Here is a 20,322-nt window from a genome sequence, read left to right as displayed (position 1 = left end):
TAGGGTGTGTGTGTGTGTGTGTGTATGTGTAAATAAAACATAATAAAGAATAACTGCTTTAAATCCCGAATAATATCATTAAATAAATAAAAGAAAAACGTGATTAAAGCTGATTACAACAAACACAATTATTTACTCTATCTCTAGATAGACAAATCACGTATGTGACTGAAAATTGTAATGTACAATAACATAGTGCACTAGTTAGTGCAATAGTCTAAACATAATTATAGTATGATCTATGGATAGTTGAATGTACACACCGCTTGTCCCGGCTCGCCCGGTCGTCCAGGTGGGCCCATCAGTCCCTGCTCCCCAGGACTCCCTATCAAAATTTGTTTTTATTGAATTAGATTTCCAAATTTCAATTCAAATTGGCTGCAAAACGGAGCAAGGTCAGTGACCGACTATGGGCTTGGCATTACGAAAAGCTCTGCAATAATATTGTAACAATTAAAGTTACTGAAATGGTTGAATAAGCGGTAACACATAAGAGTGCGACTGTAAACAAATACTTTTTATAAATATTTTTATATTTTTATACTTATATATACTATACTTACAAAGAAAACTGGGCAAGAATAAAAACATTTTATTTATTTTAATAAGCATGTTTTTTCATGAAGCATGAAGTAAACTTTGATCAATGCGACATTATAAGAATAAGTGAAGAAGGTATATTACAAAGAAAACACGCATTAAGTATATCAATATAATTAGTTCAATTTATTGTAACTTTACTTCAAAAATTCGTTTAAACTGTTTTAACAATGAGGACAGTATTTAGTAAGAATGTTTCCTGATAAAAGAGATCTTACCTGAAGGCCCTGGGTTTGCCTTGCTCTCCTTTCAGTCCGGTGAGTCCTCTTTCGCCCTTGACCCCTGGTAGTCCTACCAACCCCTGCGGCCCTGGGAACCCTTGAAGGCCTTGGGGGCCAACGGGACCTCTCTATCCTGGGTTGCCCGTCGCACCTACTTCTCCCGGCGGCCCCGGTTGTCCTGGATCCCCTCTCTCAGCTGGCTCTCCGGGAGGTCCTTGAGACTCTAACGGACCTGGAGGTCCTCTTTCACCTTGCCTTCCTAAAGAGTATTATTTATACTTGAAACTTTAAGTTTAGGATAACAACTACAACAGAGATATTAAGTAATGAAATGCAAAATATTAAAAAACTAAAAATTCCATGTATTGATCAATAGATAGTAAAGTAAAATTAAAAGTCTTTTTACAAGGCGAAGTTAGGGCTAAGAATACCTCTCTAACACAACTTGTCGTTACTTGATTCGGTTATCAAGCTATGACTGCGCGTGGGGCCTATGCGGTCTGGATTTTTTATAGACAGGGTACGTATATTTTAATATACCGTTCAACAGTTGTTACACCGCTTAATTCAACAGCTTAATTCAATGTTTGGATTATCCAATGACGTGTATTCCTCTCTTGGAGTGTACACAAGGTATATTACATAAACCTTCAGTCCCTGACATTTCAAACCATGAAATATAAATTTGTCAATCAATATTTTTATTAATACAGTATTGTGTTACAAAATCTCCCGATTTGTCCAGGAAATTTATTAAATAGATAAGCTTCAAACATAGAAAAAATATTGGATTTTTTCAAATTTTATTTACATATGTGCAAGGATCATTGTATCTTCTCTCAATATGTGGCATTTCAATAGGCATCACTGGTAATGGGGATAATGAATGATATACTCAGCTGGTGCTGGGATATTTATTAAAGCGAGCCTAATATTTTCTCCTCAGAACCCTCTAAATAACTTTCTTCAGTATCACCCACAAGTGATGTAGCCGTCGTCTCCTCTGATAGTGCCTGCAAGACATCTTCGAGTCACCCAGAAAGCTATCAGAGACATTACTCTTGTAACAGTTTCGCAGACGCCGTGAAGCAGCCAAACAACCCTTCAGCTTCAAATTATTGTACGATGATTCTTCAAAAACCTTCAAAAGTCATAAAAATAAAACCCTCGAAAAAATTGTTAATTTATTTTTGTTTTAGTTCTGGTCATAATTTTTAAGGAAACAAACGTTCATATACGCGTTTTAAGGGCAATGCTTATTAAATGCATTCCATTTTAAACATAATTTATGCATTCTACTCCAAACCTTATTTGGCCACATCAAATATCTCAAATTCTCAGTTGATTTTTTTAACATTCCAAAGGTACAAACATAACATTTCTCTAAATTAGTAACATTTCTTTAAACAAAATTAGAAAGTATTTTCAGTTTTCGAATGACCTGACACTTATGCTTTCGGCTATCAATGCGGGCTGCAGCAGCACCTTCGGTGCTGCTCAGCTTTAATGGTGATGAATGAAAAATATCCCACGAGGTAGTACGTATCACATTAATCATATTCTAGAGGGTCGATCACAAAATCCTGAAAAATACATTGTGTTATAATGAACTCTAATACGACCCTAAGGTCTGTTGCGATAGTTTAGGAGTTGCGGGCACGTAACAGATTGTGAAACTTATAACTAAACAGACACAAACTAGTTCAAGTTTCCAACATCATAAAGACGGACAGGGAATACCAATGATACAAACTGTGCCTAACAGCTCAGGATTGATTTTACAGTCAGTGGCGCAACCTTCCAACAATCAGATTACCCTGGAGCATATGTGGATTTTGGACATTTGGCGATTGGTAGAGCAACCTACAACCATCAGACTGCCCTGGAGCCTTTATGGAGTTTGGACCTTTGACGATTGGTAGCGCAACCTACAACCATCAGACTGCTCTGGAGCTTGTATGGAGTTTGGGCCTTTGACTATTGGCAACGCAAAGCTACCTAATATCAGACCGCCTTGGAGCTTATGTGGAGTTTGAGCCTTTGACGATTGGCAACGCAAAGCTACCTAATATAGGACCGCCTTGGAGCTTATGTGGAGTTTGGGCCTTTGACTATTGGCAACGCAAAGCTACCTAATATCAGACCGCCTTGGAGCTTATGTGGAGTTTGGGCCTTTGACGATTGGCAACGCAAAGCTACCTAATATCAGACCACCCTGGAGTATATGTGGAGTTTGGGCCTTTGACGTTTGGCAACGCAAAGCTACCTAATATCAGACCACCCTGGAGTATATGTGGAGTTTGGGCCTTTGACGTTTGGCAACGCAAAGCTACCTAATATCAGACCACCCTGGAGTATATGTGGAGTTTGGGCCTTTGACGATTGGCAACGCAAAGCTACCTAATATCAGACCGCCTTGGAGCTTATGTGGAGTTTGGGCCTTTGCTGATTGGCATCGTAACCTATCAATTACCACATCGATTTGCTTATCGAAATGGATTTTTTTATTTTGAGGATGGTATCAATTAGTTCTGAAACCTGACGCATGACTGCGCTACGCAACATGAATTTTTACCGTTCCAGTATTTATTTCCTGAGTTACTTCAGCCTCTCACTCCACAAATGGCAGTCTGAGCGCTAACTTGTTCTTATAGCACTAAATTACCTATATCTTGTGTAATTAAAACAATCTATTACTGCTAACACCGAATCATATTCGCTTTGAAACTATATGTTGTCAAAGCCGTAACAACTTAAATAAATCCAAATATAAAACCTTATATTTTATTGTTCCGAGAAGGCACATTTACACTAACTATTTTACACTAATATTATTATCATATATACATTAATAATATATGTATCCAAACCCGGGAGTCTTTAGCAACCGATAAATTCTCCTAGGGGCCACCCTTGAGCTCTTCCACAGTCAAATGCATTTGACACCAAAAGGTATTTTAAACGAGCATTTAATTGATTTTTACTTGTAGTTGCTCATTTAATGCCCTCAAGAAGCTTGATAGTTCGTGTTACTGTAGTCCAAGTAGTACCGCAAAAGCCGATGGCTATTTGCTCTTCAACACGAAAACGGTTTCTTTCTAGATTACCATACAAATATATGTCTACGACATGTACTAGAATCCTTTTTAAACCGACGATATGGGACTATTTCAGAGACGTAGAAGCAAGGCATATTTAAAAATCCAAACTTTCTTTCCACGACTCTCTGGTTTTCAATGTGGCCTGATTTTCCAATGACAGGCTTTTGAAGGTTACAAATTCTGTTTAGTTTATATGTGGCATAGCTGTCCCAGAGTCTTACGCCGTAGCTCAAATGGAGGTGTATTAGAAAAATAGGCCACGTTAAGACTTACGGAAAACAATATCTGGCAATATTACTCAAGTATGATATGCATGCCTGAAACAACCTTAGAACGCCTTTCAGTGAACGCAGTTCATTAGAGGGTAATCTAAACCTCGATCGAAGGGCATGCCAGTATTTGATGATGGCAGTGACTATAATGCTCAAACAGACAGAAACTACATTTTTCCTGCCCCTTGAGTGATAAGCTTCGCCAACTCTCAACAGATGATGAATTTACTTCAGTAATTAAAATATATCAATATATCAGGTTCCTTAAACGTCATGTACTTTTGAACAATCACTCATAACCCTTGTTTTACTTGCTTATTTTAATTTATGCTTTTATTCGGTTTTATAGCCGTGTTTATTTATATAGTTCATATCTTTTCAGTACTTTTTGAACTATATGAAACTTGTTGAAAAAATACATTACAGAGTTTCTATTTATAGCTCAATAACCATGGTGCCGGAAAACTTAAAAATAACTAAAATATGAAAATGTAACTGTTAATGGCATAATCAAAGTCCCATATGCCTTCCTTGAATGAGCAAATTTTCATTTTATAATTGGAATCAATAAATTTGCAATTGCTAAATTTCTTACAGTACAATTACAATAATTCGTTTCATCTTTAAAAAACTCGCCTTTTAAATTTAGGCTAATGTGCCGTAGCAGAATTTGCATCGTAGATCCCTATCGTCTGTATTCGAGTCGACCTCTGTGCAGGGTATTTCCCGCCATTGAGCATCCGTTGCCAATAATTCCTTTGTAGTAGGAACATAATCGACAGGAGTTATCCTCGTTTCGTCTCTAAAAACTCGCCTTTTAAATTTAGGCTAATGTACCTTAGCAGAATTTGCATCGTAGATCCGTATCGTCTGTATTCGAGTCGACCTCTGTGCAGGGTATTTCCCGCCATTGAGCATCCGTTGCCAATAATTCCTTTGTAGTAGGAACATAATCGATGGGAGTTATCCTCGGATAGCGACGTATTGAACCCCTTAGAAGGTTACTGTATAGTGGCAATGTGTGTATCATATCGAATATCGATATAGTAGTACACGATACAAGCGAGCACGATACGATTTCGGTACGTTACATCGATACTCTTGTCTACTTGTGTGCCAATCGTATCTTTCACAATTGTTTGTGTATTGTTGTTAACTGTTGTGTTTGTGTTTATTTTTTGTTATGAATAATTTTTTGTAACAATCTTGGAGTAGTTTTGTATTGTAATCGAATAGTGTCACACTACAATTGGAATTCGATTCATCGAACTATAGTGATCCGATTCCACGCTTACAAGAAGACAGTATTTTACTATAGAACAGATTACTAATTATTTATTGGGCCAGTTAGCTTTATGTTAAACTAAGATGTGAATTAGATACATTAACGTACCGATATTTTCTTTCATATTTAAATAAACGGTATGTTTATTTTTCATATATTGAGTTGTTCTGGTGAATTTGCATTACTCGTTTAAGATTTTTGTATATCCTTTATCACATTTTTGTTCCAGATTTACGTTTAGGTAATGTTTTAATAGCATGCCAGTTTTGTAGGAGTAGATTTTGGTGGTTTCTACCCCACTGATATTGTGACAGAACTTATATCGCCAAGTCCTGACATTTGTACATAGTTTGCAATTATTAAACGTAGTGTGACTACACGAAAATTTGTATACTTATTCAGAGTGGTTAAGCTAAGTCTAAATAGGCTAAGGTTTCAGTCAAAGTAGTCAGTTATTGTTGACCCCGTTTTGATATTGCTTATCTTGTTGAATCCTCATTTTTGTCATCCTTCAATATAAATCATTCTATGTAGCGTATTTTTTCATTATTGGGAGGAAATCGACTGAGACAGCTTTATCTCTTAGCAACAAACCAAGGATTAAATTCATTTTCACTTTCATTTCACTTTCAATACGATTTCAGATCTTCTCAAACGTTTAAGTGGTATTACTAACACAAAAAACTGTATGTTACAGAAAATATACGTTTCGAGAACTAGAACCAATCCTCTTCTTCAGGGGTGAATATAAGAGTGGATAAAAATGAAAACTAATTCAATTAAATATACAAACAAAATGTGTTTTTTCTGTGTATGTCTAACAGTATGTGTTAGGTTTTGATACCTGTATACGAGGATACATTCCAGTTCTTGAAACCTACTATTCTATATTTTTTGTAACTTATATATGTATATATTTTTGTAACTTTATAACAATGAACAACGTACGGAATGCCCGGAATCAATATTAACGTTATAACATCGTTATCAGACGATCCAATGCGGCGTTTAACAACAGTGAGGAGTATTGGGAGTGCCGATGGCCGAGCTGTCAAAGTCGTTGGACTTTGGGTCTGAGTTAGAGATAGTGCAGGTTGAAATCCTGTCTGTGACCGTAGCACTTTTTATCAGTACCATCGACCTTGTACTGTATCGACTCTCCCTCTTATGCTGTTTGATAAGATCCTCGCACAGGCCAGTGGCCCATGAGGGCGGACAAGTAAAAAATAAATAAATATTCACTTCCCTTGCCTCAACGGAAAGAGCATTTTTTTTATTTATATTCAGTTTTTAAATAAAAGTTTTATCTATTTATTGTATTATTATTGTTCTTTGCTTTCGATTTTGACTGCCAAATTCTCCTTAATTTCTGCTTCATCCAAGGATTGTTTATCTTTGATGGCCATTCACATTCTCATTTATGCTAAATATAGTTATAGAATGTGATCCTAATCTAAAAGAGGCTGAGAACTTTCTGATCTAAGAGGATGACAAACATAAGGATAAAGAATTCTCAAAATGTGCATGTAATATAATCGTTCGGTTATCACTAGACTTAGACATTTTAGGCAACGCCTTTGGAACACTCAACAGATTCAAGATTCCATTACTTTTTAATAAAAATTTCATTTGTAACATACAATAGAATTATGATATATTATAAACACATCAAACAAACAAAATATTATTTGGATTATTGCAAAATTACAACCGCAAGTGGAATATAATATTTGCACGTAACTAACACTAACGCTCAGTAACTTAAGATCACAAAACTGTTTTGAATACTTCTCTTGATCATGTGTCAGAAAAACGTCAGTAAACCCCTTCTTTTCTTATGCGATAGAAGGGAGCGTTGGAACTTTGGATGGTTAAAGCATTATACTAAAATGTCGCAGAAGTTAGCAGTGTTTTAAGATTAAATGAGAAATTACATTATTTAAAGGTGGAGTTAAGGCTGATTTAGCCTTCTCTTCCACTCAACCTCGAGATTTTATACACCTTTGTTTAAAAAAGACTAATAACAATTACTTAAAACCCAAACTTAATGAGCAAATAATAATGATCATGTTGTATGTTTGATTATGTAGTTTTGTTTATAATATTACTGCCTGATGACCGCTGAGAAAGATTACCTGTATTCCACTTAGTTTTCATAATTTGCTGTCAAAGATTTTTAATTATTAATAAAGTTTTCAATGTCTGACGATGTAACTTAGGGTATATTTTACCTTCTGGGCCTTCCGGTCCCATTGGGCCCACGGATCCTCTATCTCCTTTGTCTCCTGGAGGGCCGGGCATCCCCCTCAGTCCGGGCAAGCCCTAAAAAGTGCAATTTAAATCAAGCATGGATTTTCGATAAACAACGATTAAAACATTAAAAATATTATATATATATATATATATATATATATATATATATATATATATATATATATATATATAAAATAATATTTATATATATAACAAATGCAAATCATCTGCAAATGACGCAGGTTTATTTGAACAATGTTGATAGTCGCTTAGAATATATCTGTGGCAAGTTTAGTTTGAGAAACAAGAAGCTGTGTGTGTGCGTGGTATATAAACCACCCTGTGTTATATATTCCACCCTGAGTTCTATTTTGTATTCTTTGTTTATTGATCAGATGTTGGATGTTGATGATGTTGTTTTGTTGGGTGACATTAATGTAAATCTTATGGATACTGGTAAGGCCGATTGTAGATTCCTGAAAAACCTGTATGAATCGTTAGGGTTGGTACAACTCATAACAGAGCCCACTCGTGTCACCGAGAGCTCTTCGACATTGATCGACCATATTGTTGTGAATAAAGGTCTAGACATAGTCAAAGTTGGTTTAGTGGATATGTCCAAAATTCTTGATTCAAGACGTAAACAAATTACGGACCACCACCTGGTATATTGTGATCTCAGGTATGGCAACTATAGGCCAAAGGAGAAATTTATAACTTATCGAAATTTTTCCAATTTCGATGTGTCTCTTTATGTTTCTTTATTGTCACGTATTGATTGGGATGATATTGAGACAAAGACCTCGGTCGAGGAAGTTAGTCAATTGTTAACTACCTACATTGTCCAACTGCTTGACACCTGCGTACCGTTAACAAGAAAGCGAGTCACCAAGAAGAAAGCCCCATGGCGTAATGACGAGATAAGAGAGCTCACAAAAGAAAAAAAATATTTCAAACGCAGACTGCATGATAGTGATGTTTCGGCTGCTAGAACGTTGTACTGTAAGGCACGAAATAAATTGAACTGCGCCATCAGAAGAGCAAAACGAAATTACTTTCACGACAAGCTGAATTGTAAGGACTCTAAATCATTCTGGGGTGTTTTACGGTCCGGTGGAGTGCTGGAAAATGACCGTAATAGTGACGATATAAGATTCTCAGCTGATGACCTCAACAGGTACTTTGCAGGCATGGGTGGTGGAAGCGGGATTAGCCTCGAAAACTGAATTTCTACAGAAACAATGTTTGTGAGGATCTAGCGCATGGTTTCAATTTTGTGCCAGTTACTGAGGGTGAGATCAAATGCATAATGAATAACATTACGTCAGTGGCTGTGGGGACTGATGGAATATCTATCAGGCTAGTGAAAGCCATGAGCCCATATTGCTTGGGAGCTATTACGCATTTGGTTAACCTGTCCCTTGCTTCTGGGTGTTTTCCATCATGCTGGAAGCAAAGCCTTGTCACGCCCATACCCAAAATAAAGAATCCAAGTGTGATTTCCCAATTTAGGCCGATATCGATCCTTCCGGCCATGTCAAAAATCCTTGAGAAGGTAGTGGTGAATCAGTTGAGACAGCTTTCATTGAGGCTGAAAATATTCTTCCTGTACATCAGTCTGGTTTTAGGAAGTCTTTCAGCACTACCTCCGCCTTGATAAACATTATGGATGAGCTGCATGTAGCGAGAGATAAAGGTTTTGGAAGTATTTTGGCGACGCTTGATTTCTCTGAAGCGTTCGACTCAGTGAATTATGAACTGTTTCTTGCCAAATTAAATTTCTATAGGTTTAATGAAATCGCTATAAAATGGTTTGGATCATATTTGAGCGGACGGAGTCAGGTGACGAAGGTAAAAGAAAACTGCTCTTCCTCGCTGTCGAAGGATACAGAGGTTCCTCAAGGGTCATGTTTAGGGCCTGTTATGTTCATTTTATATACTGCTGATCTTGAACTTGCATTGTCCTCGTGTTCACTCTACTCCTATGCGGATGACTCTCAGATGCTTCTAACATATCCCCCTCCAGGTTTCCATGAAGCGGTGCAGTATTTCAATGCTGATCTGCGTAGGGTTAAATAGTGGTCGGAGGGACATGGCCTAAAGTTGAATGCAGATAAGTGTTCTGTGGTGCATTTTTGCTCACCATCCATTAAAGAGACCATGAACAGGAGTATTCTCTCTGTTTCTGTTGAGGGTATTTGTTTAGAGGATCGTGTTTTTGTTAAAGTCCTGGGAGTTAAAATTGACAATCAGCTAAACTTTCTTAAACATGTTGAATTGATTTCTCAACGTGCAATGTGTAAATTGAGAGTTTTGAATAGATACAGAGCGTTAATTCCAATGCTTTCAAAGCTGCATATTGTAAATTCTCTGGTATTTCCATCAATATATTACGCCCTTCCAGTGTTTGGTAGCTGCTTAACTCAAGAGGCAAATGTCATCCTTGCACGGATACAGAACAGTGCGCTGAGGTTTGTTTATAATCTAAAAAAATTTGACCACATCTCACCTTATCGCAAAAGAGCAAATTTACACTCTGTTCAAGATATTTGTAGGCTCCAAACTGTGACATTGGTGCATAAGGTTTTGGTAACTGGTGAACCCTCTTACCTGAGACGGAAACTAGTGGCGCGAGCGACTCTAAGAGAACGGCACACTCGACAGGACGACAAGCTGCAACTGCCGCGTGTGCGGTTGGAGGCTACAAAAAGGTCCTTCTGGTACTTTGGACCCCAGGAGTACAATGCCTTACCACCAGTTATAAAGACTTTGTCTGTTAAAACTTTCAAAAAGGAAGTTAAAACTGTATAGGTACCTTAATGATGTATTGTTGTTTAAGTATGAATTTTCTATGTAAATTACCAGCACGCAATATTTGGGTGTCACAGTTTTAAAATACGCATTGTACTGTTATGATTAGTTTGACGTGAGTCGATTTGTAAAACAGATTGTAAACTGAAATCCGCTCAAGAATAAAGGCCTTATTTATTTATATATAACATAAAATGTAGTTTTATGTTTCCATTTACAATGCATCTTAATGAAAAAATAATTTTTATTGATAATACTGTAATATTAAAATGTAATATTACTTACCACAAGTCCAAGTGGTCCAGAGTGTCCCTTTTCACCTCTGACCCCAGGAGGTCCCTAAGACAAAACGTTACAAAACAATAAATCCTCTGTATAATATAAGATTAGCATATCCTATTTTATAACATGTAAAGCGTTTTAAATCAACAGATATTTATCGTTGCTTTTGAATATTAAATTGTGTTGCGTTGTACAAAAGTGGAGAATTTTAAGAGATTCCATATGAACGTTTTACATTTAAAAAGAGGAAATTACAAAATATTATTTCATTTGAAGTACGATTGAACGAAGATGCCTTAAATATTTACAATTTGTACATATTACCCATATCTTAAATAGTAATCAGATGTAATATAGTGAACGTTAAGTTAAATTAGTACGTTATTTTAACTTAATGTTACTCTGTAGCGTGATTTTAAATCTGAACATCTTATTAAGTAGAGCTAAGAAGTGCTAATATTATACTGCCCATTATAATTAACGGCAAAAATTTGGATTATGGAATTTCTTCGTGAAACAAATTATAAAAGGTTTACTCTTGTCCAGTTGAAACTATGGAGATATTCAGTGAGAAAAGGATTTGGTGTAAATTGAATTTGAGCTAAACCAATTTTACCGTGCGAATATAAGAGGCTACAGAGCTTTAGACTAAACGCCCAACATAACCGGCTATCCTTTGCAGTGTTTCAATTTGCAATTCCAATTAGGGGTTTTTAAATTGTTTAGGAAAAATGCGCTTTTCAATTTCCGACCAAGACATTTTTTTGCAACTTTTCATAAATTAAGAAGATACTGTAGATCATGTAAGACAGTGTACGTAGTATTTCTATTTATTAAGGGGAAATTATTATAGTGCTACAGTACAAACTAATGCACTTCCAACTATTGTTGTCATGAAGGAATTATTCCTTGTTAGAGTACAGTGATCTAAAAATAGTGTAAGTATAAAAGCTTTTGCTTTAAGTATTATTCTAAACATTTACAATATTATTCTATGTAACTACATTATATTAAGAGTACAAATATTATAGCACATAACATTTTATTGCATTTAATAAGAATCCTGACCTTCTTCAAATCTCCACATGGAGACTAGCATTACAGTCTAACTCACCGGCGCGCCGTCACTGCCTTGAACTCCATGATCCCACGTTGTCCTGACGGTCCCATGGGCCGAACCGCTCCCCTCTCACCCGGGAATCCTCTTTCTCCTCCAAGTCCTGCGGGTCCTGATTGTCCTGGAGGACCCTGTACTCCCGGCTCACCATCCTTCCCTGGTGCTCCAGGGTTTCCGATATTCCTGGTAGTCCCTGTCAGATAAACATTTACATTAATGCCTTTTTAACGAAACATCTAATGACATGGTTTTGTTTAAAGCTTTATACCAAGGATTCTGTTTAATATGGTTTTGTTTGAAGCTGAAGCATTCTTTCTTGCCTGAAATACTTTTTTTTATTTTTTAGGCTGAGTAGACATATTTTAGTAGCGTTGATATGTTTGCTTAAATATTATTGTGTTTCGTTAAAAAATTAACAAAAAACATTATTAGTTGTTACTCATATTTTTAAAGAAGCATAAATGTAACAGGCAAGAAAGGTGTTTTGATAAGTTTATATGTTAATGTTTATTATTATTTCTCATAGACCTATAAAATGGTATTTTAATAATTAAATTATTACTTTTAATCAATTTTTCCTTCTTTTAAAGACCTGATACTCTTCTAAGGTACCGATCATACTACAGATTTAAACCACTCGTATGTCTCCAGTATGTTAGGTGTGTCAGTTACTTTAGAACTTTGACGAGTTGTCAGTAGTTGTCTGTCAGATATATACTTACTTTAAGGGGGGTAGTACACCTTTCCGCTTGCATTTACAAAATTATTTCTTGTGAAACTACCGATATACCTACACATATGAAATTTTGTGGGTAAATTAGATATATACTTTAGTTTATTTTAAAATTATTTTTAATACAATATTTTATTCTATTACTGAGTTATATTTTTTTGTTTTTTTTACGTAGTTTGTTTATTAACATAATTGTAACGCTCAAATTAAAGTTTCACACATAAATTTGCTATCATTCTGTTTTTTTAGACCTAGGGCTATGGCATGAACTAAGGATATTGGTCTAATGTTAAAATAAATAATGAAAAAAAAATATAAATTACAAAGTAAACATAATTTATTAAAAAAAACATTTATTTACCTTCATAAATTGAGTTATATTGATTCATTTCTGGTAATCCTAGTTCATGCTATAGCTAATGATGTTATAAACATCCCCTGAAAATTTGGTAAGGATATCTTGAATACTTTTTGAGAAATCATGTAAATAGTAGGCAAAAAAGTAACTTTCGGAAAACCACCGTTAAAGTTAAACTATTAAAAATGATGTTTTATCTTACATTAAAAAGACCCTGCTGTATATGTTACACCTTCTACTTCTAAAATCTCCTTTGCTGGTCTAGTCTCAATCTCCTTCTGGCTCTTCTGGCTTCCAAACTTTGATTTTCAACTTTCTTTAGCAATGCGCGCACACGGATCTCATCAACATTTCTCAACAATTCTTCACAGAAAGTCCCCGGAGTCATGGATAAATGAGTAAGAACCTTTAACCTACCTAAATGCCCTTCATTATAAATCAAAGATACATGTGCTGCAATATTTAAAAATGTTCTTCCAGCAAAACCTTTTTTAGGGCAGATGTTCCAAAGCACATTGTTGTATGACTCGTTAGTGTTTTGGGTCTTTCCTTTTTAAACATCTTCTTAAAAGTTCAGGCTTTGTCAGATCTACGAATATTGGTGTAATTGAATCCATTATAGGGTATGGTGATGTATTTTTTATGTTTAAAAGTTTGTTATTGAGTCATTGGATATAGCCTGCTGGTACTTACACCAAGATTCTGGGCCAGTCGGAAAAAAATGGTGAAGTGGTTTCTCATCCGAACTGGCCTTGTGGTTCCATACTGCCCAAGCAGCCTTTCTCATTGATACCAAGTCATTGGGATTGGCTTTAATAGCATTAACCAATGTACACACCTAGTTGGTCAATCACAGAGTCTGTCAATCTATTTTCGATTACTTGACACTGAAAACGTAAATGTTGACACTAATCTTCACTCAAGTAATGTAAACAAACAATACATTGCACCAAAGCCATAGGCCTGTAAAATAGAAATAAGAAAACAAATCACAGATTGTAAAGCAAAACACTACCTACTATCAATGAATACTGTATAAAAACGAAATCTAAAAACAAGAGGAGTGTACAAGATTTGGATTTATGAACAAAAAGCGCCATGTATTGATTTCGTTTTTTTGTCATAATTCAGCTAAAAATCAAGATATCATCATAATTTTTTTACTGTATTGGATCAGAACAAACTAGTAAAACAATTATAATGAAAAAAAATTAATAATGAAATTTTTGACATTTAACGGTGTACTACCCCCCTTAAAAACTTTGAATAGACTACAGGCCTAATCAATTTAGCTCGGATTTTAGATTTTTATAAGATTTTACTCCCTCTTTTAATGGCTATAGATATTTATACCCTGCCATGTTGTTGCCTTTTTCAGGTTTTAAGATGAATTCCATTTATTTTCTTCTGTGTATGCTGTAAGCAAAACGAAACACTTGTAATGATCAAGGCTCATTCCAAATGTGAAACGTACAAAATAAGCAACATTTAGTTTTCAACTTATTTATATTACCTGTTTCAAGGTTACTTTAATGCATTTTTACTCCCGGATTTCCAATTTGGGTAAATTTTCAGGGAACAGTTTTGAATTTCATTTCCCTATCAAACGCTCATAATTTTATCCCTTAAAAAACATAATAAACTTATAAATTACAAGATGGAAATAGTTATTCATCAATTACTCTTACAATAGAATTAACTTTGTGTAATATGAGTCACATTAAGAGATTTGGTTAAATATCTAATTTAAACTTTCATTACAAGCTCAATTGATTTCTGAATACTCAATTTCCAGTGGAAATAAACTAATTTTGTTGTTTGAAGAGTACAATTTTTGCAAAAACATTTTTTAAATCTTTACTGAATCAGCAGTATAATATTAAATAAAATTTATATCGTAGAAAACATATACTGAAATATAGCAATTTTACAATTACTCTACAAATTCTATAATACGGTATTAAAATATTCATATGCTAGAAAATTACTTGTTATTAAATTACTTAACACCGCAATTGTTAAAGTGAATCATAAAATAATTAATTATCGTTTTCAAAAACCGTGGTTCGTTTATCGTCATATAAAATCAGTGTTAAGTCATTTGTTATTATTATTACCTGAAACCCAGTTGGTCCTGGCGATCCGACAGCTCCTCGTTCCCCGTCCAGTCCTGGTGGTCCTGGAGGTCCTTGTATGCCTGGTGGTCCGTCTTTGCCAGGGTCTCCTCGCGGTCCCACTGATCCTTGTGGTCCTTGATCACCATCCTTCCCTGGTTCTCCCTTAAAATAAATGCACACTTGTAGTCTGTTCTTGCTTTAGCCGTGTGATATTGCTAAAAGAACTTCTGAGTACTAATGTCGGTCCAAGTAGTTAAATAACATTAGGTGGAAAAAGCCGACGAATATAACATCCTTTTTATTCCAAGATTTATACTAATCGATCAAAAGCAAAAATAGCTTTTGATAGAGAAATTATATATTTGAAGATTTAAGTTTCAAGATAATGGCCAACAGATAGCTATTTTTATACTGACACCAGATTAAATGAAATATAATCTACTTCCATTTCAATGAAAGTACTTTAATGATTTTCTTTATTTTTTTATTTTTGGTGGTAATTATTTTAAACGAGTCCAGGAGTAGATGCAGAACTATTGGGATAGCATATTAATAGTATAATCTACGAAAAACATCTATGTATTCAAAATTTTAATTTTTAAGGAAATCTGTGTTTAAAGCGTTTTAAGACACTCATCCTAAGCATTCCCAGTTATTGTAAAGATTATAAGTAAATTACAAAATAGCATCTGTTTTACTCCAGATATTAAAAATCTGAATAGTTTTTGTGGTTTTTGAGATGCTACTACAATACCTCAACTGCCAACAAGTGCTTGACATGGACGCGTAATTTATGATGCTGCAAAACAGCTGAACATAATTTAATACACTGCAAGAACAACAAAGGACAGAGGACTAGTCCTTTGTAGTAGTTGTCTGTAGTAACTAATCTTACGTCCTACTGAACACTGTTTACATTAAACACATAATTTACAATCTGTGGTATCAATTATAATATTAAAAGCTTGTCATATACGATACTTATGATTGTGAGTTATTTTACTGAAAATATCTTTTGTATCTTTATAAAGCATGTAATCATTAAGCTCAAGGTAGTGTTGGTGAATACCTACGTAAATGAATAAATCTTGTATATACTACCAATTATCAGACTCCATATAACGTGAAATATTAATGAGCACTGCTAGCTGCTGATGGTCCAAGGGGTCCTGGAAGCCCCTGGATTTTCTAAATTCCCTGATTGCTGGGTTTTCCTGGGTTTCCTGACTTTCCCGGCGCTAGAATAACTAAAACCTTAGATCAACTATATATGTGGTTTACCGGCATTCCCTTTTCCCCTGGTGGTCCAAGGGGTCCTGGAAGTCCCTGGAGTCCCTGGATCCCTTGATCGCCGGGTTTTCCATCTGCCCCCTGGATTCCTCGCTCGCCTGGATTTCCAGATTTTCCCGGTTCTCCTGTACGTCCTAGTGGACCTCTCAGACCCTATAATCGGTTGAAATTTAGAATAATAAATGGAATAATAACATTTACAAATTATTAAACACAGTTATAACTACAAATTCACACATGCATTCATTAAGTTTTGGATATTAATTTAATACTTGTGTGATGCTGGCAAGAAAATAAGGAAAACGTTTTAAAATACTCTCATATTTTCCGATGCGGTGTCGTCAGAAAGGTCAGAATAATGATGAGAGGAGAGAATGGTCACGGCAGTAGAGGTGATCAGAGGAGGGGAGAAAAGAGGTTAGAGAACTCAGAGATATTGATGGAACGATGTTTGATAGTAGTTTTTTTCCAATCTATTAGCAGTTGAAGAACATTTTTCATTCTGCAAAAGGAAATGGAGACTTTTTTGAAGGCTTTGCGTGGTGAGGAAGGACATGTGCCATCGTCCTGGAAACCGACAAAAATATAGAACTCTATATAAATATAGCACGTTCTAAATTTGCAAGACTTTCTCTCAGAACAAGAAATAACATGATGTAAAAACGAAGATTAGACAGTGGCATTTTACTTGGATTTGAAAGTTTTTTGATTAAAACTGGAATTAATACGTTATATTTATATACTGTTCAAATGGACGCCTATTCAACGAGAATTTTCTCATTACTTTTATAATAAAAATAATCATACAGAGTGTTTCATAACAAAAAAATGTTACTACAAATTGTACTACCCCCATTGAAAAATAGCGTTAATTTTTAAATGTTTTGCCTTGCATATTTTTAAATGCCTCTAAGATAAGGATAGATCCCCCATTTTAAGTTTTCGTCACATTTATATTTTCCAAAATTAAAATAGCGGTCCACTTAAAACATACATCCTGTTTTTTTATTCTGTTACGTGTATTTATGTTATAGCTTATATGTATTTATTCAGTAGTAATCGCTAAGTGGATCATAAATTATCTGCTAGGGTCTCATACCGAAAACACGCTAATGGAATTTATGGAAAAGGCTACAGTTGATGACTTTCTTTACAAACTGTATATTACACAACGTTTTAGTTTTTTTTAATCCTGTAGAGTGTTTGTGAAAAAATTATGAAATTTATTTAATTATTTCACTGGTAACCCACTATATAATCACTCCACTTTCAGAACATGCACTCTGAACATCCGTTTGTAAAAAGTCCTTCATTTATAAAACTAAAATGATTCTAATTAAACAAAATTCTAGGCAGATTTTAGAATATTAAATTTTAATTTTGTTAAATAGCTTCTCTATATTTTTCTGTAATAAATCGATACAATAGGTTTACCTGAAGTCCTGGAGGACCAGGCCTGCCTGAATCTCCTGTGGCTCCTTTCGTCCCCTGGGGTCCTTCCGGTCCTCTGTCTCCTGTTTGGCCTACATAAACAGACACAGGTCATATATATATATATATATATATATATATATATATATATATATATATATATATATGTATGTATATATACTATTGACTGTTTTTGATACAACACATATAACAATATGTCTTTATTTTTGTTAGACAAAGTTAGTGCGGTATTAGCCCTCTTTTCCACACAAGATTAAATGTATATTTTCTATATTTATTTTTTTAATTGTATTATATTATTATTTGTATTATCAGTCTAATGATTAATAAATTAAATATGGCGGTCGTCAATTTGTAAACCGAAGTATAAATTCAGAGGATAAGATAGCCAATTTCTTCACTGTTTATGATCAATTTACTTCTGGAATGTATTTGCCTGCGACATTGTTTCTTTCCTACCAGTGTACGTCCACAAGTGGCGGATCTAGAAAGTCATAAATGAGGACTATCCACGGGTTCCTAGTGTATGGAACCCCCTCAAGTATAATGGAGGTTCCCAGAAAACCCTATGAAATGAAGTGTCTAATGCGGTATTATGATGCTCTGTTTAATGATAACTTTTTTCGTATTAACGTTTTACAACGTCGTTTATAAAACTTTAACAATTTCGTATCATTGCTAAAATTTTAGTTTTATAATTGAGACTATTTTTAAATATGTATGAGCAATATAAATATAATATATATTATATATAGCCACATAACTAACGCAGGTAGATACAGATTCAGGTAGATATTCATTTAAGCTGTTACTCGGTCCGAGAGACATATTGAGTACAGGTACATAAAGAGAAATCCATTACGACCACGCAAAGGTTACAATGGTTATTAGTAGAGTACAATGCCGCAAATCCGACTTCAAAAGGTTCACTCTTTAACAAATTACACTGGTTTATAATTTTATACATTTACAACGTTGGTCCTGTTGTAGATGGTTTAATATTCTTGTCTGGGCTCAAAACCATCGTAAGAAATTTTATTCGTTTACGTTCCACAAGCAACATTGCATGAAATTTGCAAGCAATATCACACTCTTTGAATAATGCACTGAAGGAAAAGTTGGACTGCACTACTACAGCAGAAAAACTCAAATGAGTGTACTGGCTAAGTGTAAAGTCCAAAGGTCAACATAAAAATAAGAAATCTAGCGTAATAACTGATACCAGGTTTTCCCCTTTATCATACATCCCTGTTAAACAATCCCTATAAAATGTAGTACACCTTGATATATACTTATGTTAAATTTTGTGTATAACTCCGCGTAGACCATCCTTCCAAGAGTCTCTAACTACCTTAAACAAATATTGTTACTGCTATTATTCAGTAAATAAGTTTGACTTTTACAATTTGAGCCAAGATAAAAATATTAAACCATTTTGAACAGGACCTACATTGTAAGTGTTGCGGGCCATCCCCCTGGCGTGACAAAAAATGGGAGGTACTTCAAAGAGTAGATTTAAAGGTGCAGTGTTATTTACCAAGTTTTATTGCTTTACATGTAATCGTTTAGGAGCTATCAGGCGCGTGTAGGACTTTAATAACACCATGTATAGTAAATCTCGTAGAATATAAATTTAACACTGTACCCACGACTGTATGATTGCATTTTTCCGATCTGTCAATTCTCATTCAAATTCCATTTATCGGCACACTTTTGAGAAATAGTAAACCACATATGGTTTTATCTTTAAGATATGTTTAAAAATTTTTTTCATTTTTAAGTATATTATGAGATAGTTGTTATAAGCTTTGAATCCCACGGAAACAGTGTTAAAATTTAAGGACTCAGCCATTTCAAAGAGACCACAATTAAGTGATGTAAAGAGTTTATTGAACATCCTATCGTTTTCTTTGTGCAGTTTTAATAATTACTATTAATGTATCTAAATACTATTATACTATAGAATTCAAATAGAATCCCCGTTCCTTAGTGAGGACATTTAAATTTAAATGAGTATATATATATATATATATATATATATATATATATATATATATATATACTCATAAATTTCTGTTCCAATTTTTTTAGGAACTGATTACATCTTTTTTAGTAGGAATTTATCAAAAGTGACGGAAATTAAACGTTCTATTAATTTTTATATTAGCAGATTTATAATAAAAGTTTTAAAAACCTATATACTGGAATGAATCAAGATAATTCCTCTAATCAAGATCAAAGACTTAGTAAGTATCTCAGAATCGAGTTTCTTGCAACTCGAGTGAGATGTTATCAAACGAGCTTAACGAGCATCTTTACAAACGATGTATCTTGCTCTCGTCGCGTCTTAGGACCAGACCTCAATGTGTAAAATTGTAAATGGCTGAGAACTTTAAACACGTTGGATACACTCATAATATGTTGACCATT

At 34.6% G+C, this 20,322-nt stretch overlaps 1 protein-coding gene across 1 annotated transcript in view; it reads right to left on the bottom strand.

The window, feature by feature from the left end:
- Nucleotides 1-20,322, bottom strand: part of LOC124371409 (collagen alpha-1(II) chain-like) — a gene marked incomplete at its 3' end in the record, with an annotated part of 75,283 nt that overhangs the window by 41,634 nt on the left and 13,327 nt on the right. Inside the window, 11 exon segments of the mRNA XM_046829741.1 lie at nucleotides 264-325; nucleotides 426-433; nucleotides 819-1,080; nucleotides 7,711-7,801; nucleotides 10,829-10,882; nucleotides 11,940-11,971; nucleotides 11,974-12,120; nucleotides 12,123-12,135; nucleotides 15,151-15,312; nucleotides 16,432-16,593; nucleotides 17,875-17,963. Coding sequence (XP_046685697.1) covers nucleotides 264-325; nucleotides 426-433; nucleotides 819-1,080; nucleotides 7,711-7,801; nucleotides 10,829-10,882; nucleotides 11,940-11,971; nucleotides 11,974-12,120; nucleotides 12,123-12,135; nucleotides 15,151-15,312; nucleotides 16,432-16,593; nucleotides 17,875-17,963 — 1,082 coding nt within the window.

Source organism: Homalodisca vitripennis, unplaced genomic scaffold, assembly GCF_021130785.1.
Source record: "Homalodisca vitripennis isolate AUS2020 unplaced genomic scaffold, UT_GWSS_2.1 ScUCBcl_1373;HRSCAF=4918, whole genome shotgun sequence".
NCBI classification, from domain to species: domain Eukaryota; kingdom Metazoa; phylum Arthropoda; class Insecta; order Hemiptera; family Cicadellidae; genus Homalodisca; species Homalodisca vitripennis.
This window is presented reverse-complemented; position numbering and strand designations above follow the sequence as displayed.